Raw genomic sequence first — 27,823 nt, 5'->3', positions numbered from 1 at the left:
TTTGTTTGGGCAGGTGCTCTGAGCATGTATTGGACATGAGGGTTTCGTTGGTGCTCGGCGCGAAAATTCGGATCCAAACACACACTTCGTTCCGAAGAAACGGCGATTGCCAATCTTGCTTGATGGGGTTTCGAAAGGGGTTTATTACGCACACTGTGACAAATATAAAGCCGATATTTGACAAAACAACGTTATTTTCTGTTGTTCGGTCATTAAAACGATTAATTTGTTTTGTTGTAAACTTGTTTTTCTGTAGTACAGAACTAAAACTCTTCACTCGGGCGACAGCTAGTCAACTTTATTTGTGTTTGCACATATACGATTGCACTATGTTTGTAGAAGAGCCTTCGGCTTAGACATCTTGGTAATAATAGCAAGAATGAAAGAAAGGGAAGGAAAGGATATCGGGTTTTCTTTCTGCGCCTTTTATGCGTCGTGAGACAAAAACTGCGAAGATACATAATGGAACCCAGGATTCGGCACACATGCAGTGTCTAAGAACCGACTCAAACATGGCCTTGACGCTATTTACATCAGCAGTATTTGATTTATCCTAGGGTTCTGTTACAAACCGGCAGAAACAAGAACTGAAGTGCCTCTGTCACACCATTGTTACAGAAACGTCGGGGAACCCGCTTCACGTTTCGTGGGCTTGCAGAAGGAAGTCAATCGTATCGCTTTGGTAAACTTCTGACGTGTCTTCACGGGCTCGCGCAATATTTGTGTTACACTTCCATCATTCACTTACGAAACGAAAAATTTCATCACCGTGTGACATCACCGTGTGACTGCTAGAACACTGGAATTAGAATTGTAGGTGCAGTTTCAAATACATGGGTTCCAAATCGTTTTGTGGTACGTCTTATGAAGCTGTGAACCCACTTATTCCTAATATCCAGTTCTAAAAGAAGCTAGACCTGCACTTGGCGTCAACTATTCTGTGCAATGCTGTCAAGACTAGAGCCACTAAATGAGATACGCTTAGGGTTAGGCACTCCGTTCCCCGATTTGCTAGTTTGCGCCGCCATGTTGGCGTTTAGTGCAGAGCAGACGGAACTATCAGTCGTCACAATTAAAAAATGTGACTTTCGCAGCTCTAGATACAGTGTTAGGAAGCTCAGGTGATATCGTTTTGCTATGTCGAGTTCTGTTTTAACATGCCTGGAAAACGGAAAAGCGTTTCCTGGAATTTCAGATAAAGCTTCAGAAAACTGCCACCTCATTTTAAGCACCAAGATGGCTGGAGTGTCATTACTCAAGCGTTGCTTATGTGGTGACTCTAGTCAATGCTAGCGAAGCTCCCACAGTGCTGGCGTCTCCTTCGCACAAGAGCGCGTGCGAATGATACACAAGAGGATGTCACTTGCTTTCGCAGCAGTGCAGAACTGTGGATTTGTGGAAGCTACTATCGCCTTGTCAACGTAGCACAAAATAAGTTGACGCCGAGTATAGGAGGTGCGTATTCCTTGCCAGACCAGGAAACGACGCCTTAAAAGCGTCGATAAGTTTAAAAAAGCAGCACGTTACAAACGTTCGAGAACGCCTCTTAGACACGATCGTCGACGTCTAGAGCCCGGCCACTCAAAAGTCAAAACGTAATACACCCTAGTCTTTACTGTAGCGCAGCTTTATTTTCTGATGCAAATGACATTCACGAAAATGCAAATGACGTTCTGTCGGAAAAACGGCCTAGTACATCGTGAGCGCGCCTAAGTAGGGCTGGAACAGTACGTGTGCCTTCTCGTCTTTGACGGTTTTTTTTTTTTTGTTTTCATTCTGGAGATGGTGAAGGAGGTGTTTAAGAGAAAGTTGGGAAGACGGTGTTTGTCACGCGGAGAACGAAAATGCTTGCAAAATAAAAGAAAGAAAAAATAAAGGGCAGGGCAAGGAAATAAGAAAGGAGATAGCAGGAAAAAGGCTAAGAGGTAGAAAAAAGGCTATTAATAACCACACACGCGTGGACACCCCACAAACAGACAACATATCTATATATATATATAAATATATATATATGTATACGCATATACAAGCCGACCTAACAGTCCGGATGAACTAAAGGCTCTGTATACTCCGACGTCGAGCGTATCAAACGCGGCGTAGTGCAGCGCACACGGATACTTGGTCGCAGATATCGAGTTCCTGCTTAGCGGCCAATGAAATGCGCACGTTTTGCGCTACGCTGCGTTCACTGCACTCAACGTCAGGCGAGGATATTGGGTTTGTATGTTACGCACTTTACAGAAGCATAATTACACAAGTATGACGCACGTAAGACGGTGTTTGTCACGCAGCATATACATCCTACAAGAGACAGTCCGCATACATATTTCGAATGCGAGTCACCCCAGGATCCGTGGTTCGAATGCCGCATGGCAATGACTTCAAGGAGAAAACTTGGCACGCGGCGTTCGAGCCACGGATATTGCTGTGACTCGTGTCTGCAGGGAGTCTTTTGTATGATATGTATACGAGCAGCGTGACCCCGGTTTTAAGGCCGCGGTTTCATACGTGCAGCATAGCGCTGATATAGCGAAAAGTCAGAGCTGCATCAGCGCTAGTGTCAGCAGTGGTTCAGAGCTGAGTCGGGGCTGCACTGTGTGTGTAAAATGGAAAAGGCCAGGTCAAACGCAGCAGAGCTCTAATTCTGCACTGATATATGCTGAGCGAAATGGGCATTTCGTCTCTACAACGAGAGGGCGTTCCAAAATACGAATTTGGCGCATCGGAACGCAAGAAGGCACACACCAATCAAAGGGCAACATTTGAGAGCAGTACCAAATATCTATAAAAATACTCATTTAGATATAGAAAGCCCAAAAGGAACGCGCGATGCCGTGGCAGCCAAGCGCACGCTTGGCTGCCGCGGCATCGCGGCTGCCAAGGCATCTTGGCTGCCGCGGTGGAGGTCAAAGGATAACAAGAGCACGTGGGTGCATTTAACGGGTAAACGAACGCACGAGGGGCGCGATGAGCGGACGGACTTGCACGGTTGGGCTGCGTTAGCGCTGCGCTTTGTGCGTGAACAAGCTTTTATACTCGCACGAAACGCTGCAAAACCAACAGCCCCCCTCCCTCCTCCTCCCCCCCCCCCCCCCCCCCCCCCAACCCCCTCATCTCTTTTGTTTTTGCGAAAGATTTCGTTTATAGTTAGAAGCGGATTATTTATTTCAGTCTTCCTACGCAAAGCGTTGCTGGCGTTGCGTTGAGACCTAGACGTTTACACGCACGTTGCAGAGATAATCCCAGGTTGATAATTGTCCAGTTCGGCTCATAGAAAAAGGATAGAGGAGAAGGGGAAAAAAGATAGAGGAGCAGTGCACTGGTTTCGGGTTCGGTTACGATCAATGCCCTGACGGACGTTCGGCTTCGCTCTCGTGTCTCATCGCCGCGGTGACGAAAATAGCCGAACTCTATCCGAGGTCCTGAGCACAGCACGTGCCCTGTGTATTGCCAGCCCAAACGCGCGGCTGTGATGAACAATGGCGGAAAATACATAACGTGGCCACTTTTTCTGGCAGTGAGTTGAGGGGGCGGATGCTGCACGCATTTTCTTCAATATCCTCCGCGATTTCTAGTGTGTGGAGAGAAAGAGTAATGAGTTTTTCGCAGGTTGTGACCGTTTATGATTAATTATGGACCGTATCCGGAAAAGCCAATAAAATCGTTTCATGGCCGATTAGCAGGACTTGGGTGCTTCTGCAGCTTCTGGACGGCTGCAGGTACTTGGGCACACACAACATAACAAACTTCTGTTTGCCCCTCCTGTACAGCAATTTCACGTCTTTTTATACATTTTAAATGCAAATTATCATAAGCTTCACTTAAAGGGCCACTGACAACACCGACATCAATTTTTTTTATTATTGTATCATACATTTCGGGGGCGAAAGATAAAACAAAATAGTATTGGAAAACTTTTCTGTTGTTTTGTTTCGCGTGTGAAAGAGGAGAGCCCATAAAACCTATGCGTCTTTCCCTCGGAAGCTGAACTCCTAATGTTGCTCCTCCTTGCTTCTTTCTGCGATGACGTAGTATGCGGGAAGCAGCGCCTCCTCACACCCCTGCAGGGTAAGAAGAAAACGAGATGCTAAGGAGGGATTGGTGGCCGAGAGGAAAAAGAAGAAGACGCCGTCTCGAACGGCTACGTTTTCATGTCCTCCGCCCCCCCCCCCCCCCCCCTTCCCAAAAAGAAAAAAAAAGAAAAAAAACACACACCACACACATAAAAACAAAACAAAAAACAAACAAAAAACAAATCGGCTTCCGGCCGAGGTATTACGTCTACTACCGCAAAATTCGGTTACCGTGTGCTGAGGCCACCACTGTCTACAGGTAACCTCGTTCTTCGTTCAGTGTTCCCGCATGGAGATCTCGCCGCTAGACCCTACCGAGCTCCGGTCTTCGTGATGCTCTCAGTGGTGTCTTTGACCGAAAGGACATCATCGCCATGGGACAATACCAAATGTCGCATGTCTGGATGGTCGTATGTGCGACTTCCCTCGCGATAGCCAAGATCGTCTTCTGTGAAGAGCTAAACGTGAAAGGCCGAAAATGCCTCGTCGTTGACCCGGAATCAAAAGAAATGGAGCTCACGCTCAAGCGTTCGAGAGAGTAATCCATTCATTTTTATCCAAACTACTTTCTCACGCAAACGTAGGGACCATGCTCCTAAAGGGCATTCGGCTCTGTCACAAATATAGCAGCACGAGGCTAATTCTAAACAACTCCCTTTCTGATGCCATTCTTATCATGGATGGATGGACGCTAACGGCTGTAGTCTTTATATCGGGCGGTAGCATGCACCACTAATAACCAAAAGTATGACTCCTCTTTTCGCCCTTCTAAGCCAATTTGCTTCCCCTCTGCAATTTTGTAACTTGACTTAGAGAGGGTTGCCAACTATTACCGTCTTTTTTTTTTATTTGTACCTTGAGCTTCGAGGCCTTGGCATTATTAGGAATGATAAAATCCCGGGCTTCACAAGAGTAAAGTTATTGGCATACGCCGATGACGTGGCCCTGTTCTGGTAAAATAAGAAAAGTGTGGGAAAAGCCCGTCATGTAACAGAAAAGTATTGCGAACTAACTGGAGCAAGGTTCAATATCGAAAAATCTAATAGCTTCTGTATAAGTAAGTAGACAACTGTGCCAGGGCGTTTTGCTAGGTTGTCCTGGAATTGTTATTCACTCGAATATCTTGGTGTTTCTCTTGGTCAAACAAGATACAGTAACATATCTTGGAATTATGCTGTAACTGAGATAAAACGAAAATCATTAGCATGGAGCGCACGAGCCCTTTCAATCTTCGCAAAAGCAGCAGCGCGTAACGTTTTTTTTAAATATCAAAACTAATGTATGCCTTACAAGTATTACATTGTAGCCGTTCAGAAGTACAACCCTTCCACAAAATTTTTGCGACCTTTATCTGGGGCTCATCTTGGGAATGATTGAAGCGCGATAAGTTATTCCTTCCGTTGGAAACTGGAGATTCAGGAATGGCACATTTATTCGGCCGTCAGCTCGTTTCGCGACTTTGTTTTTTTTAGGAATTTATCCTATCCTTTTCTGCTTCTTCGTGCCCTTCATGATCCTTTCGACAACGAATTGAACCCCAGGCAATCTCTAGGGCTTTTGGAAAAAGATAGTCGATACCTTTATGTTTCTAAAAGTCCGCTTCTCGCTAGAATAACTTTTAGAGGTACCAAGTAGAAGACTACCACAAGCCCCAATTGAAAGTTTCTTTCCCATTTCAGAACACGGTTTAGCGACTGTGGAGGACACGATGTTTCAAAACGAGTAAAGCGAATGTGAGTATCTTTAAGTACTGAAACATTTTTCTTTAAATTGTACACACCAACGCTCCCAGTAAAATGGTAGCTCCAAGAGCCTGTTTTTTTTTTTCCGTGGTCGATTGACTGTCACCTATGTCACTGACCAGAAATTATAGGCCACTGTTCATCCGCTGCACAGATGCCATTTTCTTCTGGGAGGCCCTTCAACAAACTCTTAGGAAGGATATAGAGGTTACCAATATATAGTATTCGTTTTCTACACGACCCCATAGAAACAAACATTCCCTAAGATTTATTCATGCTGATTGGCCTACACCACGGTGAAAGAAACACATTTAGGTGATGACTCTCTGTCCGACGCGGCGACCACATTATGTTCGGCGCACTGAGCGCGCTTCGCTCGCACGGGCATAGATGGCGCCCAAGTATAGAGAGGCTTGTGAAGGCTTGTATAGATGGCTTGTGCAGGAAATTATCCATTCTTTACTCGGTCCCTGAGTACTGTGTGGTGAAATGATAGACTTATTTTGGCGCAGTGGCACTGATTGCCACTTCCCATGTGCGGTGATGACTCAACCTAACAAAAATACTCGTATAAATACAAAACTTCCCGGCACAATCTACTGGGCTTTCAATAATTTAGAAAATTTATAAAAATTCCGTTAAACAGGTGCGTCGTGCTCGCATGTTTTGTCCGACAGCATGTTTGTAACAGTTCCATAAATTGTTCAGACGCCTTGCGTGGCTTTATAGGAGGTCGGGCGATTTTTTCCACCCTGTTCCTGCCTTCATGTGGAAAAAAATCTTCGTTCTTTTAGCAACCGCCGCGGCCGCACGGACAGAGGCACAGCAGGCACGCCTACCAAAGCTGCCCGCTCGCGTTTGTATGCAAGCCTTACTGTAGTATGTCGCGATTCATATGAAAATGAACACGCGATCGTGGTCTGCTCTGTATACTGGCACCGTCATGAAGCGGTGACCCTGGTGGCGTTTTCGCTTCGCGAACGAAGCAATGCGCAGGGGCGCGCTGAAATCTCCGCAGCCGCATTTTCATGCGACAACAACTTATAATCGTTTTCACATTAAGAACCGCAGTAAAAAAAGTTTGGCTCTTCGCGGAGCATTACTGAGTTTCCTCCCCTTTATGTAGAGAACCATGATATACAGTAGCGAACAAAACGATATGATATTTCAGTTTTAAGTGGGTAACTTTTCTTCGAACTGTGATATCTAGATATGAATATTGTAATGGAACACTACATTAACGTATTTATAGAATAGAAACTGATGCTTACTTAAATATGAATCAATCAACTAGACGTCGAGCAATGCTTCTGTAAAAGAAACGAAATATCATATCTTTTCGTTCACTACTGTATGTAGGTGCAGTAGAAGGGTATGCACTTGGGCTAGTTGGTGATCCATGTTAGCAGGCGCGTAGCCAGGGGGGGTGTTCGGGTGTCAGACCACCCCCCGAAATCTTACTTTATTATATATATATATATAAAGGCGCCTTTATGTTTTTTTTTGAGACAGCACTTTAATTTGCGCGTGTAAGTTTCGTCTATTGTTAGCTATCATATATATATATATATATATATATATATATATATATATATATATTTATTTATTTATTTATTTATTGTGTGTGTGATTGCACCAGCACCTTGAAACACACCCCGAAAATATTTTCTGGCTACGCCACTGCATGTTAGTGAGGGTAAAAGCGCTACAAACAACGGACGAGTAAAAGAAACGAACACAGAGCGCTACTTGCAACTGAAGTTTATACTCAGAAAACACACACATATATATACACCGTGAAATCGCGACATGTACTACAGAAATGCGCCATCACCCAATCAGTCTTCGTCTGTCCGCTACCTACTTTACGAAATATTTTAAAAATGCCGCCTCAGAGCCAAACAGGGCTATAGATGGAGCGCTGACACACGTTCCTTCAACGCACTCAGATATGAAAAAAAAACTTCGGATATCTCTCTTGCCATTTTCTTTCTGTTTCGGGCCAAGATAATGGTGTTGTCAAACTTCGGGACACACCTACATCTGTCACAGTGCACATCCAGATTTCCCGAGGGCGACGGTCGAACTGACAGTGCATGCTCCCTGAGCCTATCATTTATACAACGTCCCGATTGGCCCAGATAATAAATGAATCTTGTAAACCACGCCCTCGCTACAGTCCACATACGTGGTTAAAACAGTTAAAACTCAGTTGAAACCAGGGTTGGGCAGTATCGCGATACAAATGTATCGCGATAGTATTTCAGAAATACATTTCGCATCTGTATTTCTGTATCGCGATACATTTTTTGCACCAGTATCTGTATTCCGGTATCGAAATACATTTGGAATGTTTCTTTGTATCGCGATACAATCAGGATGAAATGTATTTCGTTACATTTCTTGAAAAATACTCCCCCCCCCCCCCCCCCCCGAAAAAAAAAAAAGTGCAAACGCCTTTTTTTTTTTTTACTTCTGAGGACACCAAAGTCAAGGAAATGCTGGGGCATTGTTACTATGCTGATCAAGGTTCCTTTTGATTCTACAAACTATTTTTTTATGTGTCCTCTTCTCTCTTCTGAGAAGTGTTGCGTAATCGGAAACTCGAACCAGGTGGCGTGCCAGGAGTGGAGTCAGAGCATCTTGTGCCGCAGGTCCTTAGGTAGGGATTTCTTGAGTCATTGTTTGCTGGCATCCAATGCCCGCTGCTAACCGTCTCTCTCGCCTTAGCGTACAGAGTACTTTCAGCCGGCAAAGCTGAGTCACATTCCGTTGCAGCACGAGCCTGGCGGTGGTTGACTTGAAATAGCAGGAAGACTCACGCTGTGAAGTTCAACACATATTCGAATGCATCTGGGGCTGCGCCCGTAACATTGTACGGCTCAAGGGTACGTCATCAGCCGACGTGAACGTGATCCGCTGCTCTGGTGATCCGAAACCCAGAAGGAGGCCAGAAGTGACCTCGCTGTGCTATCCCAGACTACGTTCCCGCGACTCGTCTCGAGACCGCCGTTTCTCGGACAGCTCGCACCTGTGCCGGCAATATTAGCTCGCAATCCACGAGGTCTCTGTTTGGATAATGCTAGGCAAACCTTGAGGACTGCAATCCGTGCGTCGGTGGCGGAGGGTCGGTAGTAAGGACCTTCAGAACAGGGATGCTACCGTATCGTTTTTTCAACCGTAACACAAGATAAGACATGTATTCCAAGATGCTTCAGGTGGTCCACTATTCTCAAAAATTCCAAATGACACTGCATTCACGTTCTTCAACTAGGTAACATACAACGAAAGTACGTATTGTCCTTTCATACAGCAGCGTGGTAAAGTTTCATGTTCAAGACCACACCTACAGTTAAAGAATACTAGTTCATTCCGCAGTGACATCATTTGATCAAGGTTGACAGGATTCCCTCCCCAGACCTTGCAGATGTCATGGAAGGGACCGCGGTCAGCCCTTCATGGAACGTTTTTTGGAGCCCATTGAAGACTCCTTGCCGTCCGAAACCACTACCTTCAGGGCAAAGTGCCAAGCCTACAGGAAAGTAATTTCGGGATCGAAAACATGCACTTCAAACTTCAAGCTTCATCTCAGTTGGCGTCTCAAAAAATTTGGAAAATGTATTGCACTATCAGTATTTCTGTATTTGTACTTCTGCCCTACCTAAAATGTATCCCTGTATTTGTATTTCCAAATACTTTTTGCCTCTTTTTAAAATGTATTTCCGATACGTATCGCGATACATTTTTACAGATGTATCTTTCTGTATCAGTATTTTAGCTACTATTTTAATGTATCCCAGTATTTGTATTTCCAAATACATTTTTGAGTATTTCTGCCCAACCCTGGTTGAAACAGACAAGGAGGCTATGCCCTTCAGGGCGATAGTCACGCAGAAGGGGTCGTGGCAATCACAGGTGTCGTCGTACCTTCAACGACACCTGTCGCAGCTTCTTTTATGTGATCCTTTTAGGGTCTTTAATTCCGAGAGTGTGGTGGAATTATTTAAAGATTTAAATCCCGGTACTTGTGACGCGGTTTCTTTCGACGTCGAAGACCTTTTTTTATTTTATCCCTCATGACGTACTTTTTGAGGCGGTTAGAGAAGCTATTGAAACGTTTGGTGTTTTGAAGTTTCAAAATGTGTGTGGCGTGTATGAGGAGGGTTTTTTAGAATTGTTACGCTTCTATCTGAATTCCACTTATGTTGTTCATGAAGGAGTAAAGCTCACGCAGAAGGAGGACATTAGGACGAGCGTGGCACCCGTGTTGAGCGGCCTGTTTTTAGCAAAGTGCGACAGAGATATGGAAAGGCGGTTGGATCAAGAAGTTATTCGTGTTTTTAGATATGTAGACGATTACTTGGTGTTTTTTCGTTCGAAAAAGGGCTCTGAAAGAGAAGACTTCATATCAAAAATGTTAGGAGTGTTTAGGGACAGTGCATCAGGACTCAGTTTCACCAGTGAAAGTCCCGCGGATGATAGCTTACAGTTTTTAGATCTTAAGATTTTATTTCGGAATTCACATGTCTGTTGGTTTTATTGCCCTAGGGCTAAGAAGAGGGTGTTACCGTTTGATTCTAATCACTCAAAAGTAATTAAGAGGGGCATTGCCTCTACATGCCTGAGGGCTGCCTTAACGAAGTCCTGCCCACATAAGATAGAAGACAGGCTTTCCACCTACGCTTGTTGTGGGGGTGGCACAGGGTCTGATAAAGAAACTTCGGGGAGGATGTGGTGTTTTGGGAGAGAAGCCAAGGCGTAGGCCAGTTGTAATACCTTATGTTCATAAGGTGAGCCACAATATAAAGAAAGTGGGGCAAAAGCATGGGGTTCCCGTTTTACTCTCAGCTCCTCAAAAACTGGCCAGATTGTGTGAAAAAGTGGGACGAGGGGAGACACGCGTCGGTGTCTGTCAGAAGAAACGTAAGACCAGGTATGTGGAATGTAGCGTGGGCGTGGTTTACAAGATTCATTTATCATGTGGCAAAGTATACATAGGCCAATTGGGACGTTGTATAAATGATAGGCTTAGGGAGCATGCACTGTCAGTTCGATCGTCACCCTCGGGAAATCTGGCTGTGCACTGTGACAGATGTGGGTGTGTCCCTAAGTTTGACAACACCATTATTTTGACCCGAAACCGAAACAAAATGACAAGAGAGATATCCGAAGCTTTTTTTCATATCTCAGTGCGTTGAAGGAACGTGTGTCAACGCTCCATCTATAGCCCTGTTTGTCTCTGAGGTGGCATTTTAAAAATATTTCGTAAGGTAGATAGCGGACAGACGAAGACTGATTGGGTGATGTCACATTTCTGCAGTGCATGTCGCAATTTTACGGTGTATATATATATATGTGTGTTTTCTGAGAATAAACTTCAGTTGCAAGTAGCGCTCTGTGTTGTTCGTTTATTTTACTCGTTCGTTGTTTTTAGCGCTTTTACCCTCACAAATATGTAGGTGCATTTTAGATCAAATATTTGTTACCTTATCAAGACGTATACAAGTTTCAAACGCCAAAAAGCATGGATTCTCTCTTCGGCAAGCAAATTTTGTGAGAACTACATCGCACGGCGTAAGGAAAATTCGCAAAACCACATCTTTTCTGCGCACGACGCCATCGTTAATGGTTCCTCGACGTATTTAAGCAGCATACACGCTGAAGCTCGGTGAGAGTGTCCTCAAAGCGGTAGACGCGTCCATATTGGCGTCGACGCCTGCTACAGTTTCGCGTTCGTCGTGAGACGCTGCAAAACGCGCAGGAGGCGACGCTGACGCGAGCTAGGCGACACTGTGCGGATCCATTAGGGATGTCGTTCAGCGGAGGCGGGATGGGAGGGGGGGGGGGGGGGGGGGGGGGCAAAGGCACAGGACTTTTTTTTTAGGTGGCATTGCTTCGTGACGCTGCCAGTAAGACGCGGTCGACGATGACGTGTTCTCCTTCGTATATAAATCGCGACTGCACAGGCGAGGGGGGAGCGCGCGAATTTACAAGCGCCGCTTTAGTAACGCACGAATGTCACCGGCCATTCGTGGCCCTTTTCAACTAGATGGATGGTTAGCGAATACAATCGACTGAAGTTGTCTGGCTTGCAGGCTCGTCGCATCTCTTGTTGCCGGAGAGAGAGAGAGAGAGAGAGAGAGAAAACGTTTAATGGGGACCCTAAGTTCACGGTGTCAAGTGGGCATCCAGGAGGAGGCCAGTAAAAGAGGGGTGAGGATAAGGGGATCACAGAGGGCTGGTAGCACCATCCAGTGCTCTCAGTTCCTCTTGGATGGCGGGAGCAAGTTGATTATTCATTGGAGACAGTCACCCTTGCTTCGTGGTGGGTCGGAGCCTGGGAGGGATTGTGGAAAGTGTAGAGCGGATGGAGGACTGTGCATGGACTGGAGGCAGTGCCAGTGCTTGTTTTTGGGGTAGCCAGGACAAAAGGGACATTTTGTTGTCCCTTGAGAGCGCCTCGGGAAAGTTGAGTATAGTGGTGGGAGAGTAGAGTCTAGGTCTGAGCTCGACCTAGGGTGGTGGCTTGTTGGGAGAGGGTGAGTGGCGTTGTTACGAGGGTAAGTCTGGTTTCGCGGAGTTGTCTAGTATATTGGCGCGTTGTTGAATGTTTTCGGTACCTTGTAGTTGGGGCTCATAGGATTTAGGCCAAGCGAACAAAGGTCTCGGGATGGACGTGACTCGGGAAAGTAAATGTGCTTATTCGTTGCCTGGAACCAGAGCGTGGCCAGAAATCCAGTGGATGTAGATGTGAATGGTGGAAGAGGTGTCGAGAGCGGCGCGGAGGCTCGCGTGACATGTGGTTGGGGAGCTGATTGTATTGAAAGACACGGTGTGTTGTTTGTGGGTAACTAAGAATTGCGATGGAAGTGTGTCCTTCGTCCGTGTAGGCAATGGCATGGTGGATGGCACAGCAGATCGCCTGTGCTTCCAGGTGGTCTGCTGAGGGAGCTTGGGCATAAGTTTGAGTGAGCGAGGCGTTGGTCTGAGGTAGCGAAACGCAGTGCGGCCGAGTTTTCCGCTGCCATCGTAGCTGGCGTTCGTGGAGTATAGATAAGGTGGTGGCAGGCCTGAAGAGTGCCGATTTTTCGGCTTATGAGTTTGGTTCTGTGCTGGCGGCGTGCGTGGTCTACTTTCTTGTTCTCGAAAGCGCCCGTTCACTCTCACCCCGAACGCTAGACGCTCGAACTTTCAAAGCCAAATTTTCGAGTTGCCGACTCACACTAGATGGTGAGCTGCTCGCGGGACCTTGTCGAGTCAGTCTCGCTTTCGTTTGCTCTTACGCCGCCAAATCGCTGCCCTTTTGTCTGCTGTCTCGACGCTCGTTCTTTATTTTGTTTGGCACAAGTCGCCCGATTAAACTTTGTTTTAAACGGCACTTTCGCCGCTTGTCTCCTGTCATTTGTGACAATATATAGCGCTGTAATTATACTATTCACGCATCCGCAAGCATGCATGTTTTAATGACCGGTAATTCGGAACTTCATAGAAATAGAACACGAGTTCAAAGTTCAAACAGACATTTCAACTTGCCCTGACTGTTACGTCACATGGATATTAACACCAAAAGAAGCCAAGTTTGACAGCTTTAACTCTAGTTTCCACAATGCTGGGTCTACGTATTAGAGAGGCCTGAGTAAAGATTAAGGAACAGAACCAAGTACACTGTAAACGACTTTAATTTCGCGGGCTCAAATTTTCGCGAATCGGATCGAAGCTGAAAATTTGAAATTATTCGCGGGTTCTAATTTTCACGAATCGAGTGTAACTTCGGTAGCGTTCACATATTGCCCGAATCGTTCGCGGGGCGTATTTGTCACGAATTGTAGGTGATTCGCGAAATTCGCAAAGATTAGGTCCTCACGAAAATTTAGTCGTTTACAGTATTAAAAAAAAAAAAAAAAATCCGCGTGCGTGTGGTTTGTTGTAAACACTTTTTGCTTGTAATATATTATGTAGATGTGTGCTTTATCACAGGTGATATATCCAGCCGACCCCATACAAAAAAATCCTATGGTCAGCTATAGAAAATTCTTTGTATGATCGGCTTTAGCTATTTGGCCCGATTAGCTAAAGCATTTTCTATGGCTGTCTTTAGCATATTTTATCGTCGCCTTTATGGGTCTCTTTAGCTTTGCTTATGGCCCCATCGCTGTCCAGCCATAGCGCTCTTTAGCTTCTCTAATGGTTGGTTAAAGACTTCTCTATGGCTTACCGTACGGCTCTCTTTAGCCAGCAAACTAAACAAAATTCTACTTCAAGTTCCCCCGACCTGTGAACGCTACATTGAAGTTATACATAAATCTATGAACACACAGAACACAAGTAGAACCTACCCCACACAACAACAACGCAGCGACACCGGACCCCCGCCCCTCTCTACATATGCTATGTTGGCACTAGCTGTATATATATGGCAGTCTAATTTTTGAATCCGACTTTGCCGGTGACCCATCATTTGTCGCAAAAACACGGAGAGGCGGAGCAAATATTACTCGTACTTAATACATTCTTTGAATTGTCTCTCGGAATAGCATTAATTCAACGCCCTGAGCAAAGGAAATGTAGATCATTAGGCTAATTAACTAGAATTTATTATCTTTAATAAGTTTGATGAATCGTGTTGACAATCAAGTGTTGTAGTGCAGTACACTGGTGGTGAACATTGCAATCAAGCTATTGCTTGATTGCAGTGTAATCGATTTTCAGTTTTGGTGGAAAATAATTAATTTTAATTGTTACACAAGTATTTCAATGGATTTTTCAAACAAACAATATTACTGGTTTTCAAGACTCGTTGCAACAGCAGAGCACATAACTTGGGTCATGCTTTGTCACCGGTATTACAAAAAGTTAGTATTGCTTTAATTTTCTAACCTGGAGCGTTTTTCCTATGAAAAGTAGGTGCCGAGAGTGATAAATACCCACGAACCATGACTTGGGTATCACAGCACACGACTAAAATGAGACTGTCTTCGGTGATATAATGCAACCGCTTGAAAACATCAAGTTGCCCAAGTCAGAAAGTTCAAAAGCCCGTGTTTAGAGTTTTAGTTTAGCAGACCGCCGCTGCCGCCGCGAGCATGGAGGAGGAATTTTTAGACTCGTTGCCATAAAATTTCTAATGGACGGGGAAAGAAAATTTATTGGTTCCCAGTCTTTAGACGCGGGGCCATAAAACTTTCTATGGACGGGTAAAGGAAATGCAATGCTTCCCTGTCTTTAGACTCAGGGTCATAGAATTTTTTATATGTGGGTAAAGACAATTTTTTAATCCCCAGCCTTTAGACCCGTGGCCGTAGAATTTTCTATAAGCGGGTAAAGAAAATTTATTGGTTCCCAGTCTATAGACACAGGACCGTTGACTTTTTTAATAGCTGGCTGTAGCTGTACTTAGTGATTTCTACGGCTAACCATAGAAGGCCACAGGGGTGAAAGCCTGCCATAGAATTTTCCATAGACGATCATAGACCATTTTTGTATGGGACTACACTACACATTTTACAGACATCTTTAATTTGCTTTTTAGGATGCTTTGTCTACCCCATATACACGATTCACACAAATGTTTAGATTGCCGCTTTAAATTGTACGTTTATTTTAATGTAATAAGCATGTAATCATGGTTTTTTACAATGAGCGGGAACGTAGTAACAAAGATGCTTTTGCTTTTGGGCTGTTCATTCGTATATTTATGGCCAAAATACATGAAAGGTAGCGGCAATCAAAGTCAAGACTTATCTGTACGTACGCCGGACATTTTTACAAATTTCTGTTTGTGGGTTCATCACTCTGTTGTATAGTTCCTTTATAGAGATCAACATAAAACCACACCACCTAGATTTAAAAAAGAATCTACATGGACACCGGCATGAGCTGACATCTAGGTGGATGTCTAGGTGAACGTCTAGGCTGACGTCTACACAAATATCTACACTTGCACGTGAGCAGTTTGAAACAAATATTAGTTTGGTAGAGTGCGTGCGTGTGCGCCATAAACATCGGCGGAAAAGCTTGGTGCTTGACAGCAAGGACGTGTAAAAATCTCAGGAGCACAAATGCTATGATCGGACAAGCTGTGTCACGTAATGTAGACAAGACACTCGGGTGGAGTTTTTATAATTGTCTTCACGGAAATATTTGTAAAAAAACAGTGAAATCAACATTCCCATGGCTCAAGATCATAACACGCACATCCACAAGCACAAGCACAATCTGCCATCTGCGCAGAGCTGCGTGGAGCGTTGTCCAGTGCCATGCAGCCGGTCCAGCGTCACAACACGCACATTCAGAAGCACCATGATCTGCGGCACCGCCTTTCATGCAGAGCTGCGTGATACTGAACAAGAACTGGAAACGGGCAGCGGCTCTGGAAGGTCGGGACTAGATGATCTGCCGGCGGTAGAGTTTCGTTCGCGCAGCAGCAGTTCTTCATGTACGCCTCGGGAGGCTCCGGGCCGCCAGTGGAGGCGACTTTACGTAGCACACGCAGCACGACGGGAACGGGAAGTTATCGGCGTAGGCCTTCTTGTCTGTCGGATGCAGGGCCAGCAGTTTCCGGTACGCGAACTTCTGTCGGCACGCCGATGTGTAGCCCGGGGGCAGGCTGCTCGACAGAAATTCGCACGGAGTGTCCTCTTGCCTGCGAAGAAACACAGACCCGATGGTGAGAAGGAACTGTGGAGCTGCCCAACGGGGACGCGATATGTGGTCATCGGGGAAGAGAACAAGTGGAATGAGCCGCGTAAGCAAACGCGACACTTTCCCACGAGATGTACAGGGTGCGAGCACGACCACAGGAGAGGGGGCTGGGCTGAGCAAGTTCATCGCGAAAGAGGCTGTTTTAGAATAGGGGACGCTAACGATTTGGGTCCTCCAAGCAGCTTAGTCTTTCGCACGGCGCACGCGCGGGACTTCGATTCTTGCGCAGTGCTACGCACCAAGTTTCTCGAGGGACCTAAAGCTTTGGGGTCCTTTATTATAAAACTTTAATTTTTGTTCTGTGTATGTTTAGACGTAGGAAAGTTAATCAGGAGAGCCCTGCGCGGATAACAGATTGATCGTCCGCATCCGGTCCGCAGACCTTGTATGTTCTTAGATTATATCCGCATCGCGTCCGCAGCTGCTCACTGTGCATCCGCATGCAAACCGCATCCGCTAAACTCGGAGCCCCCGCAGACTCGCAATCCGCGCATTCATGTTATATCATGAAATAAAGTGTGAATTAAGCAAAAAAAAAAAAGCCTCCGGGTGGTAACTTATTTCTCGTTTGCTTACGTTTGTACGAAGAACTCTTCGGGTCAGAATACTGTGAAAGTAATTTTATCGCTCTCTGTTTTATTATTTTTAAATTATAATCAGTTGTTCTTACAGACACACCTCGCGTCGCTGGGAAGATTATCGTAGTTATGAGATCGCCCTGCGAGTCTTCAACGCTCTACGCAGAAGATGCGCTCAAATGGAAATAGTTTAATATCTTGTTTCGCTCCACCTTGTAACATTCACTTTGGCAGACACGTGCTTTCTATCCAGTAATTTTAATAAAAGACGGACTAATAACATTTGCCTAGTTTTTTTAGGTCAAACAATAAAGAGTGGGAGTGGAAAGGCGGTCACTCAATGCAGTAAAGTACTCGTTTATACGTGGTAGGACGTGAGTATACCACTGGGAAAATATGAAAATATTCAATAATGGCAGCACCTCCTGTTGGTTTCAGTTTTAAACACGAACCCGCAACTGCGTGCTACGAACCACATACTTAGCAGAAAATTGTAACTTTTTGGGAGGGAGAAAAAAAAAAAACGCAGCAACGCACGCCAAGTTTCACTTGTCGGTGAGGCTTCTACTTGTGGCTTGCACGTTTTGGGTTTTCTTTGCCCGAAGTACCTTTTCTTGCTCTTTCCCTGCAAAACAAGTACACGCTTTTCCGAGACGATTGATGCCCTTGCGTTATTTTACTTTTCCTAGGGACAAAATTTTTGCGAGATAGGATACTCTAAAGCAATCTTACGTGAGAATAAAGTCTTTGTTGACGTAAGAAACAGTTTTCTCCCCGATTGGCACCTATTTTCATGGAGAGTAATTTGCTCACGCAAAACATTCGGTAATGCACTTTTTGCTATTTCTCACTTAAAAAAAAAAAAAAAAGAATTGGGTTGTGCGTATGTTTATACAGCTTAGAACTTGGTCTGCCTCACAGGGGCGACGAGTCTCCCAGCTGTAGATGAGCAATTTAGCCAGTGCAGTACAACCGCTAGCCTGGGGTCTTTAGCGTGCACCACGCAGTAGTGATACACGACCGCACGCCGGTACGATGCTCATCCAGATCGAAACGGGCAGGGGTGGGGCTCGAACCCAGGATCCCTGGGTTCTGCAGCGCGAGCTTTCGCTCCACGTGTGTCGAGCTGGGTGTGCGTTTTAGCCCACTCGGCCACCGATCCCCTTATTTCTCACGTATTTAGTCTACACCCTGCGGTGGCATACGTTTATGAGTCGCCTCGACAAAAAAAAAAAAAAAAAAGTAAATTGAGACTTGCGGATAAAATTGTTCCATACGTCACCGTCTAGCCCGCGCTCCTGGCTTTTCCTAGAGACAGCAAGCCTAGGAGCGCGGGCTAGCTTGTGCTTGTAGCTTTGGCCGCAGACTCAGCTTAAAAGTGCCCTAAGGAGGTTTCTGAGGTCGCCAAAATATGGCGATAACTCACTCTGTGGGCTCTAAGCAACAGCAAAAGTAATTGGACATTACTCTAAGAAGCAACCGTTACTTTTCCGATTACTTTATTGGGTGAAGACTCACATCTTTAGCGCTCATAACTATACTCCCAACCCTTATTTCACATTTTCACAAGTTTTGAAGAAGAAAAAACGGGTTCCCTCTTCGTGGTCGTTGCACCTTCACAATGCGGACACAAGCATAGGATCGTTTGAAGAAGTATAATGATTTCGACGTTCGCCAGTTGGGGAGGCGGGGGGGGGGGGGGGGGGGGAGGGGGAGGGAGCGAAGGGGTTTTAGATTTTGTTAAGCTGAAGCAAGGGTTGTCGCTCAAAGTTTGCGTCGCTTATTTTATTATTCACATGTGAATGAACTCGCATGTTATACAAAAGAGCAGCAGCTCCAGGATTTGAATCTGATCGTATGTAGTATCCATTAGCGGAAGAGATTGCCCCGACCACTTCTCGACTCGAAACCTTGCTTTTCACAAAGGTTACGCAGGGGAAATAGGGAAATATTTGAACTGGTTTTGATATATTTTGCATCCGCTTTAGACATTCTTCGGTACTGGTTCTCCTACGAGCTGCGAGTAGGTACCGTAAGCAGGATTTTTTTGTTTTTTATTCTTGTGTGTGTGTGCGTGAGGGAGCTGGTTTGAACGAAGGACTTACAAAGCTACATTCTGCTTCCTAAAACTTCGCCCTGAATGGCCTTCGTCACGCACAGGGGCTTCACTGAGGCTTCCCACTCCCAGTCCCAGCTCGAAAAAAAAAAAAAAAAAAAGGACATTCCACAGAAATTGTACATAGCAAGAGATTGACCTCGTTTCCTACAGCTCCGCAAAAATCTTTACTTTTTCCGTTCGAAAAAAGAAGTAAATTTTATTTCTGTCATTTCAGGAAAAAATGTGCAAAGGGAGGGGGAGGAGGGGGAAGGGGGTCCCGTGAAAAAATAGTAACAGTTAGAAGTAATTTTTATTGCTTCAAAAAGTAATCAAATTACTCTTGTGATTACTGCGCAATAAAAGTAATCAACTGATTACAAAATTACTCCAAAAAGTAATCAATTACAAGTAATTTGATTACTTGTAATGCGTACGGTACAAGTCTGGTCATATGTCGTCCAGTCGCCGGAGGTGACCTCGGTGCTTTCAATCTTTGATTGCCTTTTTACTGGGAAAATCGGCAACGGAACGTTATGATTTATGAATTTTTAGGATGCTTAAAGGCCACACAGTGAGTTATCGCCATATTTAGGCGATCTCCAAAACCTCCTCTTGGTCCAGGACACAGGTCGACAAAGCTAGAGGGCAACATCATAATGGTCTCGGCGACCCGTTCTCGAACCCGACCCTACCCCGTCGGATGCCACGAGCCAGATTAGTCAATCCAAACGCAAATCGCGAGACTTCACGCATCACTCCGCCCAACCGGCAGGTCACGTCACACGGGTGTTATGCGTTGACTCCGGTGGTTCGGTCCGACCGCTAGGTGGGTGAAGGGGCGGCCCTCCTAGCTTTGGCAAAAATGAAGGAAGTCACTGTCCGCAGACCGCCGGGACTGGGAAAGAATGCTTGACACCACCAGGTTGAGTGCAAATAAACGTGCGCGAAAGTTCAGAGCGCCGAGGAAGAGTTATTCACCCGCAGACTTCAGTGGTGACAGCCTGAGCGTACTCGACGTCGTTGACGACGTACAGCCACTCCTTCTCCGCGTTCTGCGCGCTCTTCGGGTAGATGGTCTTGCGCTTGGTGGGGCACACCCGCTGGTCGACGCTGTCCTCGCGGTCTGGGGGCTGCCTCGCCAGGATCTCGCTGTCGCTCAGGTCCACGTTCACGTTGCGAAGGATGCTCTTGATCAGTTGCCTAGAGGGATAATCCCGAAAAAAAAAAATCGCCTCGCTTAGACATTTTGTTAAACGCAACGAGAGTGCGACAGCACTATATATATATAGCCGATACTACGAGCTAATGGGATCAATAAAGCAGAGTTAAAAGCGATAGTCACTGGCCCTTTTCTGTTTATGTTGAGTTTAGCGATGATAGAACATGTGCAGATGGTGCGTTTTTGACGCTGCCTGATTTGTCTCATCAGCCTGTAGCGTCTGCTGCGACTTAAGCGCCGTTCACACTCTTGCGACCGAGTACGACCGAGAGAGACCAGACCGGTTTTTAAGCCTCTTGCGGCTTTCTAGTAACGGATGCGATGCAGCTGATCTGATCCTAAGAGATCGCAAGATGCTTAAAAACCGGTCTGGTCTCTCTCGGTCGTACTCGGTTGCAAGAGTGTGAACGGGCCTTTAAGGTGAAACGAAGTACAATACGTAGTTCCTACCCGACCGTTCCTACGTATTGGAGGAGGAAGGGAAGGAGAGAGGGAGGGGGAGATAGTGCTAGCACACCGCTTGCCATTGGCTTACTCCCGCTTTTCCTCCTCCTCCGCGTGGCGCAATACCATTGGACGCGCGCGCTTTGACGTCAAACCAAGAGCTGCGCTCCACTGCTGACACTCTCGATGGCCTTGCTACGGTGAGACCACAACGAGCAAGCGGGGACCGTACAAAGTTCTCGCATAACGTCACAGCTTTGAGAGAAGCAATTCAGTCGGTGGCTTATGGGATGTGTGAGTGGAAGTGACACACCATGAAGATACGGACGGTCAGCAGCCTCCTAAGCATCCTTAAGCTATGGTCACACTGCTTGTACATCATACAAAATACAGTCTGCATACAGATTCCAGCCCGAGTCACCTCGAGATTCGTCCTTCGAATGCCACATGGCAATCGGTTTAAGGAGAAATTTGGCACGCGGCATACGAAACACGGATATTGCGGTAACTCATGTTTGTACACTGTCCTTTGTATGATGTATGAGCATCTGACCCCGGCTTTAGTGAGGGGTGGTTTCAACTATTGGTACGTCTAGTAGTAAGTCCAGATGCTAAGCCAAGCAAAGAAAGCGCGAGTCGATTTGAGCACGCTTTCGACTCGGAGTTAGTGTACGGACGTAAGCTCGAATCGGTCACGTGACAAGGAGATTGTTTCTTCTTGCTGTTGTTCATGAAATACACGTAAGCCTAAAAAAAACACAAAGAAAAAGTATTGTTTTTTAGAGGGCATAGATGGGACACGCAATTTTTAAAATAATATGTTTCCACAAAACTTTTTTTTCGCGCAATATTTACGCCGTTAGACGCAGTTTAGGTGGAGCTTACAGCCTGCTCTAAGCCCGCCCACAGAGCAGTGACCCCGCCCATTACTACTGGACTGGCTTGGCTTCTCGACAAAACAGGCTAGCAAGCGCAGTGTCTTCCTTTCGCTTCATCCGATGCGTCTAGTCTGGAAGTCTAAAGGGCCGCCCACACTAGCGAGAAAACGCGCGCGGCGCGCCGATCGCGTTGAAAACGCGTTCCGCAAAATCGGTTGAGCGGGAAGATTTTCCTGCCGCGAGGAATGCTTCAAGAGTGCGCGAGGCCTCCTGTGCTGTCACGTGACATTCGCGGCGGCAGAACTCTATCTAGTGTGGTCTTCAGGATGCGGGACGCGTCTTCCCGCGATCAGCGTGCCACGCGTGTTTTCTCGCTAGTGTGGGCGGCCCTTAACACCGCCTACTAGTCGTGCGAGCAGATGAGCGGCAGCCTCCGGCATCGTCTACTATTTCACCACCGTCTATCGTCGTCTGCAATGCCGTGAGACGCGGACACGAAAACTTCACGTCCGCGTCCGATTTCGGCTCAGCGACGTTCTAGCTTTCCATCATGCACAATCCACGGTCCAATACAAGTGGCTGTCAGCGTCTACTGATGTACAATAAGCGACCGAGAGAACTAAAAAAAATCAACGAAATAAATATGCAGTCTTTTTAGCTTTACCGTTCTTGGTATTTTTTTTTTTTGACGTGGCATCCGAGAGGAAGGTAGGTAAGCGTCCTGACGAACAATTAAAACGCGGCGTAAATTTATTCGCTTTGGTTTGTCAGGTGCTGTGCAAAACTTAAAAGCTTGCCTTTCGATTCGCAATGAGGAAACACGTAGACAAACTTGATGCGAGCGGAACGCTCGACTGCCTCGAGCCACATGGCTCGTAAACTCTTATTTGTGTATAGGGTATCTTCTCGATATTGAAACCATGGTATGGTCGTAATCACGGCAGTTGCACAATTCACAGAGCAGCGGGGCCGCTTTTACCGGAACCAACGTCTTTACGTCGTTATTCAGCTTCAACGCTCGCAAAGGAAGAAACCAAGCCAGATCGACCAAAATAAGGACGGCAGGCTTAGGCCAGTCCCGCTACGAGAACAAGCATCCGCACAGGGCTTCCCAAGGCGCGTACTTGCGGAAGTTGTTTGCTGCAAACTACGTAGGCTGAGGAGACCTTCCTCTGAACACCTCTGGGAAGTCAAAACCACTCGCACTCACAAAAATCAACGAGCTCAACAAGCTTCGCTCGTTCAGCACTCCGCAGACGCAGGCAGCCATCTTTGTTTACGTTTCAAACCGAATCGGAATAAGCGATCTCAGAACACATTTGAAAACAATAATGACTCTATCTTGATTATTTCCTTCTCAAACATAAAAATGTCGATTAAAATACTTTTACGGCACGGAGATTCAAATTTGAAACACAAATTTCACACGTCAATCGTCTCTCCAGCCAATAAGCACGGGGCGTGACTTAGCGGGCTGCGACCTCCTCCTTCTACACCTGAATTCCGACTGACGGCGTAAATATTGCGCAAAAAAAGTTCTTTTTTTTTTTTGTGAAAAAAAAAAAATATATATATATAAATACGTCTCCCATATGTTCCTATTAAAATATATTTTTCCCCTTTCAGCGTTTTTTTAAGTGAAATTTCGGGGGTCGTCCTTTCTTAAGAACACTTTGCATGCACAAATGCAACTTATATATAATGGCCAAAGTACGGACTAACTTTTGTTTATACGCCTTTTTGCCAAGGACCATCTTTTGACACTGGGCTTAGAGGCCATGAGATTTGTCTCAAAGAAACCGACTGAGATTACTTTCCTGAAGAACGTTTAACTTTGTGTGAATGCACGTTCGCTTCAAGACGGAACTTCACCCACATGCCCTCGAATAGCAAATTTTGAAATTCATCGACGTGCCCACGAATCCGGATGAAACTCATAGTGACCGCATACATCGGCTTGGTAATATTAGCTACATGTCTGCTTTTGGCGCAACCGGGCGGTAAGCTTGAGCCGGACCCTCTTTTGCCATATGTCGGTTGTTACTCCTGTCAGAGAGTGCGTGGACAGTAGACAAGCACCGTAGGTTAAAAAAAAAAAAAAAGTTTTGTTGATTTATTTTTATTAGGTAAGTATTTTTCTTTTAAATTTTGATGCGGTGCTTCTTTTACCTTCGGGCACCTCTGCTGCAAGTCATGGAGCGATACGTTAGTAAGTCAATTTATGCGGCCACCTTTAATATTTCATACGGGTTCATGGGCACGCTGTAGATCTTCTCAAAAAGACGCCCTCGGTTAGAAGCTGTGGACTCCCTGCACGGCGGACGTAGAGTCGAAACACATACTAAAAATGCAAGGTCACGTCGCACTTTCTGGGTTTCGTTGGATTATAAGGCAGGAACGCACCCACAAAGGGATTAACACCGTGATGTTGCACTTAGGGCGCTCTTTCGTTCGGTTGTCGGCTTCTATCGTTCTAGTTCGTTTAAATGCGATTAACACACGCATTGAGTCCAACCGAGTGAGGCTGCAGCCGGTTCTTTACGCCTCTTAACGACCGCCCATTGCAGCAGCAATGGCGGTAGTAAGCGATTTAAAACCCCTTTGCCGCAGCAATCCGTAAAAAGGATTAACCTCGCAAGCCATAGCAGCCACACTCGATCGAACTCACGTAAGTGTGTGAACCAGCCTTAAGCCCCGACGCCTGGTGAAATACTCAAATGCTATTACTCTAATTTCCTCGCCATCTTACGCAATGACTTGCCCGTTCCACAGTGTATGTTCCGCCATTTGAAGCGGTTCCTACCTTATAACAATCAGCTCCTGACTTCCAAAACGGGTCCAGGCATAGGCAGAAAGTTTTCAATTTCCCGGAGGGGAGGGGGTTGGGGCCCGACAACCCCTCTACCTCCGCCCCCCCCCCCCCCCCCTCCTCCCCGCCCCCACCCCGTGCACCCTGAGGTCCCCGAAGCGAGTGTACTTGCTTTCCCAAAGAGCCCCGTGGTGGGATGGGGAAGGGGGAGGGGGGGCTTTGTCCCTTCTGGAAAATTTCAGGGCAGGGGGGGGGGGTGGGGGGGAGGTAACCAATTGGTCATTGCCGAGCTTGGCTTTGGGCGCTAGCTAATCGCGGCCGTTAGGAATCTCTTCGACTTTCTCGCAGCGCGTTCAACTCAAGGCTCACGTACGTCGGGTAGGTGTTGTCCTCGACGCAGTAGGCACTGTTCCTGAGTCCCGTCGCGTTGCACGCGGGCTTTCCCGAGGCGTCGACATAGGGCCTCAGCTCCGGGGAAGCCGGGTGCTGAGCAGGGCGCCCCGTGGGCACCTGCATGCGTCCCGGGCCGGGGGGCATCCGACCGCTCCGGGGAACCTTGTAGCCGTGCGGCCTCGTCTGCGCACCGCCGCCCCGGATCTCACACAGGACAACGAGCAGCATCGCCGTCCGGAGGGCCAACTGAAACACAGTAGGGGAGAGTTAATACCGTTCATTATATCGTTAATTAGCCCATCCATACGCAAAGAAACAAAGGAAAACAAACATGCACCTCTACACCGACGCGCTGCACTTCACGCGAATTCCGTTTCTGCGCCCGCGCTCTGCCTACACCTGATGGGGGCAAGCGTGGACTTATTTGTAACTAGCGTAGAGTGCCTCAATGTCTCTGGACAGTCTCCGAGAACGCACAGACACCGCTCTGTTGTATAACGTTTTATACCCCTGTTACACGGCCGCCCTTAATCGCGGTTAACTACTGTTACGCGGCACCGCAGTTACCGCACTATACTCTCGGACAGCTAATTCAGAAGAAGTGAAGAACGCGCGTGCCCTGCTCTGAAGGATGGTCAAGATGCTCGTGCGCACGTTTGCCCATAGCTTTGACTCCATAGCCGCAGAATGTTGCCCGCGAGTATTGTGCGCTAACTGAGGCTTATACCCCTGTCAGACGGGCTAGTTTAGTGTCACTACAAGCGAGTGCACTTCAGCCCGCCGAAGCACACTTCAAGTGTGTTGGTGCTACACGGGAAAACTTAGTGTCACTCCAGAATGATGGCAATGACGATGGGTAAGTAATGGGCACGCACAATATTACAGTGCATACGCATTTTCTCATAAATAACTTCGTCGTCTTATTAGAAACACGTTACCACACATTGTTGCGCTAAGTCACGAGCTTTAATCCAAATTTAAACCCAACTTGATCATTACGATCAGCCATTACAAGCTAGTGATACACGTCCGCACGCCGGTACAATTAGGGTGCCTCAATGTCCTTCTGTTTAGGGTGATGCCATCGTTTGTAGTACCCGATGCCGACAGCACGCGCTCACGGGTAAAATACAAAGAAATCGCAGGAAACAAAAAGTCGCCGTAGCACAGTCAGCGCCACGAGCGCGTGCAGGGACACGCTCTTTCGCGCGCTTCAGAACAAAAAATAAAAATAAGCCTTCGAAACAAAATGGCCAGATGTCATCACCCCAAGCAAAGCGCACATGAAGGCACCCTAGGTACAATGCTCATCTATACTCTGTTTCACCTTATAATGTACCGCAGGAAAGGCTACAAGCGCGAGCTCCTTGCTCAGGGCACATCTCCGTGGCACAAGCTCTCGTGCGTTAAGGGTAGCTCCCAACGCTATGAGCTCGCGCTTCTAGCCTTGTCTGCGGTACAACATGAGGTGAAACGGAGTATAGATCAAAACGAGCAGAAGCAGGGATTGAACCCAGGATTCCTGGGTTCTGCAGCGCGAGCTTTCGCTCCGCGTGCTCCGAGCTGGTGTGCGCGAGCCCACTTGGCCACTCACACGGCGGCCACTCGCCACAACGAAACATCATGGAGTGTGTGGAGGACGAGATGGAGGGCGATATCCACGATGTTGGACAGTGGAAGCGCGTGGTTGGTTCACTTTTTTCCGGGAGAGCCCAACGCCTTTCAGATGAGAGGCAGCTGGACCTGGATGCCGACGCACAGGCAAGAATGTCTGTCAAGTGACATCGATCAGCAGCTGCAGGCCAATGCCTTCACCGTAGCCGCTCTCATGACCGACAACCTACCCGTGATCAGTCGAGAACGGTGGACTTTCCAGGGGAACGAACGGTGGTTCGAAGACACCTTGCCCCATTTGGGCGAGTTCCATTTCAATCAAGCCTTTCGCGTCTCTCCTGCCACCTTCAGATTCCTGGTGGAGTTTCGCAGGTGCCTCTTGGTCGTCGCTGGCCGTCGCTGGCCGTCGCGCAGGGGCCAAGGCTGGGAACTAGATTAGCCGCTTGTTTTTCTACAATGCACTACTTTCCTGCCAACAGAAAACAAGTGCGCATCTAATATTACTCCTATCAAAATAATACTAATTTTACGCAGCGTTAATTTCTTCTATTATTTTTACTCCTTGAACACTGCTATCGAGATTACACACTCGGTCTACAGGAGCGAGCGTAGTGTGCTCCCCGAACTCACTTCATTGGAAGTGTGTTCCTCGGGCAGGGCTGGGGATTGAGCTCAGGATCACTGGGTTCTGCAGCGCGAGCTTTCTCTCCACGTACTCCGATCTGGTGGGCGCTAGCCCACTCGGTTACCGATACCCCTTAATAAAGACACGTTAAAAAAATTAGACGTTTGCAATTCTCTGTAATGCCAAATTGGAGCGCAGCTCTTGAGAGGAGGGAGGAAGGGTACGAAGGGGAGGGTAAGCCAGCTGCTCCCCCTCCGTACCCTCCTCTCCTATTCCAATCCTACTTAGCGTAAAAAATTCGCTAAATTTCCCGCTAAATTTAGCCGGAAAATTTTCCCGCTGAATTGACGTGTGACGTCACATGACACGTCATATGAAATTTTAGATGTGACGTCAGACGGGTATAATTTTTCCTCTAAATTTAGCGGAAAATTTTTCCACCAAACTGAGCAAAAACTTTTACCGCAAAATATAGCGGGAAAAGTTTACCCTCGTGACGTCACACGTGACGACACACGTGACGTCATGTGTGACGTCATTTTGGGAAACAGCCCTTAATGCAACGCGCGGTTACGCCGACGCCGCTTAATTCAGAAAGGGGTGCCTAGGAGCTGTGCTCTAAAACAACGTTGCATTAATGAACGATTTT

The 27,823-nt window shown here is 46.7% G+C and overlaps 1 protein-coding gene across 1 annotated transcript; it reads right to left on the bottom strand.

Moving 5' to 3' along the window:
- Positions 1 to 15,396: 15,396 nt before the first annotated feature.
- On the bottom strand, positions 15,397 to 23,487 carry LOC8040414 (protein spaetzle 5). The gene is made up of 3 exons (XM_040218268.1): positions 23,456 to 23,487; positions 20,171 to 20,392; positions 15,397 to 16,457 (listed from the first exon to the last, which is right to left on the bottom strand). The coding sequence occupies exons 1-3, from the start codon at positions 23,485 to 23,487 to the stop codon at positions 16,247 to 16,249; spliced, it is 465 nt and encodes a 154-aa protein (XP_040074202.1). The 3' UTR covers positions 15,397 to 16,246.
- Positions 23,488 to 27,823: the final 4,336 nt, after the last annotated feature.

Source organism: Ixodes scapularis, unplaced genomic scaffold (genome assembly GCF_016920785.2).
Source record: "Ixodes scapularis isolate PalLabHiFi unplaced genomic scaffold, ASM1692078v2 PGA_scaffold3__209_contigs__length_174095766, whole genome shotgun sequence".
Taxonomy (NCBI): Eukaryota; Metazoa; Arthropoda; class Arachnida; order Ixodida; family Ixodidae; genus Ixodes; species Ixodes scapularis.
Note: the sequence above shows the minus strand (reverse complement) of the source record. Positions and strands in the feature narration are given on the sequence as shown.

Coding starts and splice junctions, on each gene's coding strand:
- LOC8040414 (XM_040218268.1), bottom strand. CDS start 23,487: ATGGTCCTTGGCAAAAAGGCGTATAAACAAAA. Junction 20,393..23,455: donor AAAAAGGCGTATAAACAAAA/GTTAGTCCGTAC, acceptor TTATCCCTCTAG/GCAACTGATCAAGAGCATCC. Junction 16,458..20,170: donor GTCACCACTGAAGTCTGCGG/GTGAATAACTCT, acceptor GTTTCTTCGCAG/GCAAGAGGACACTCCGTGCG.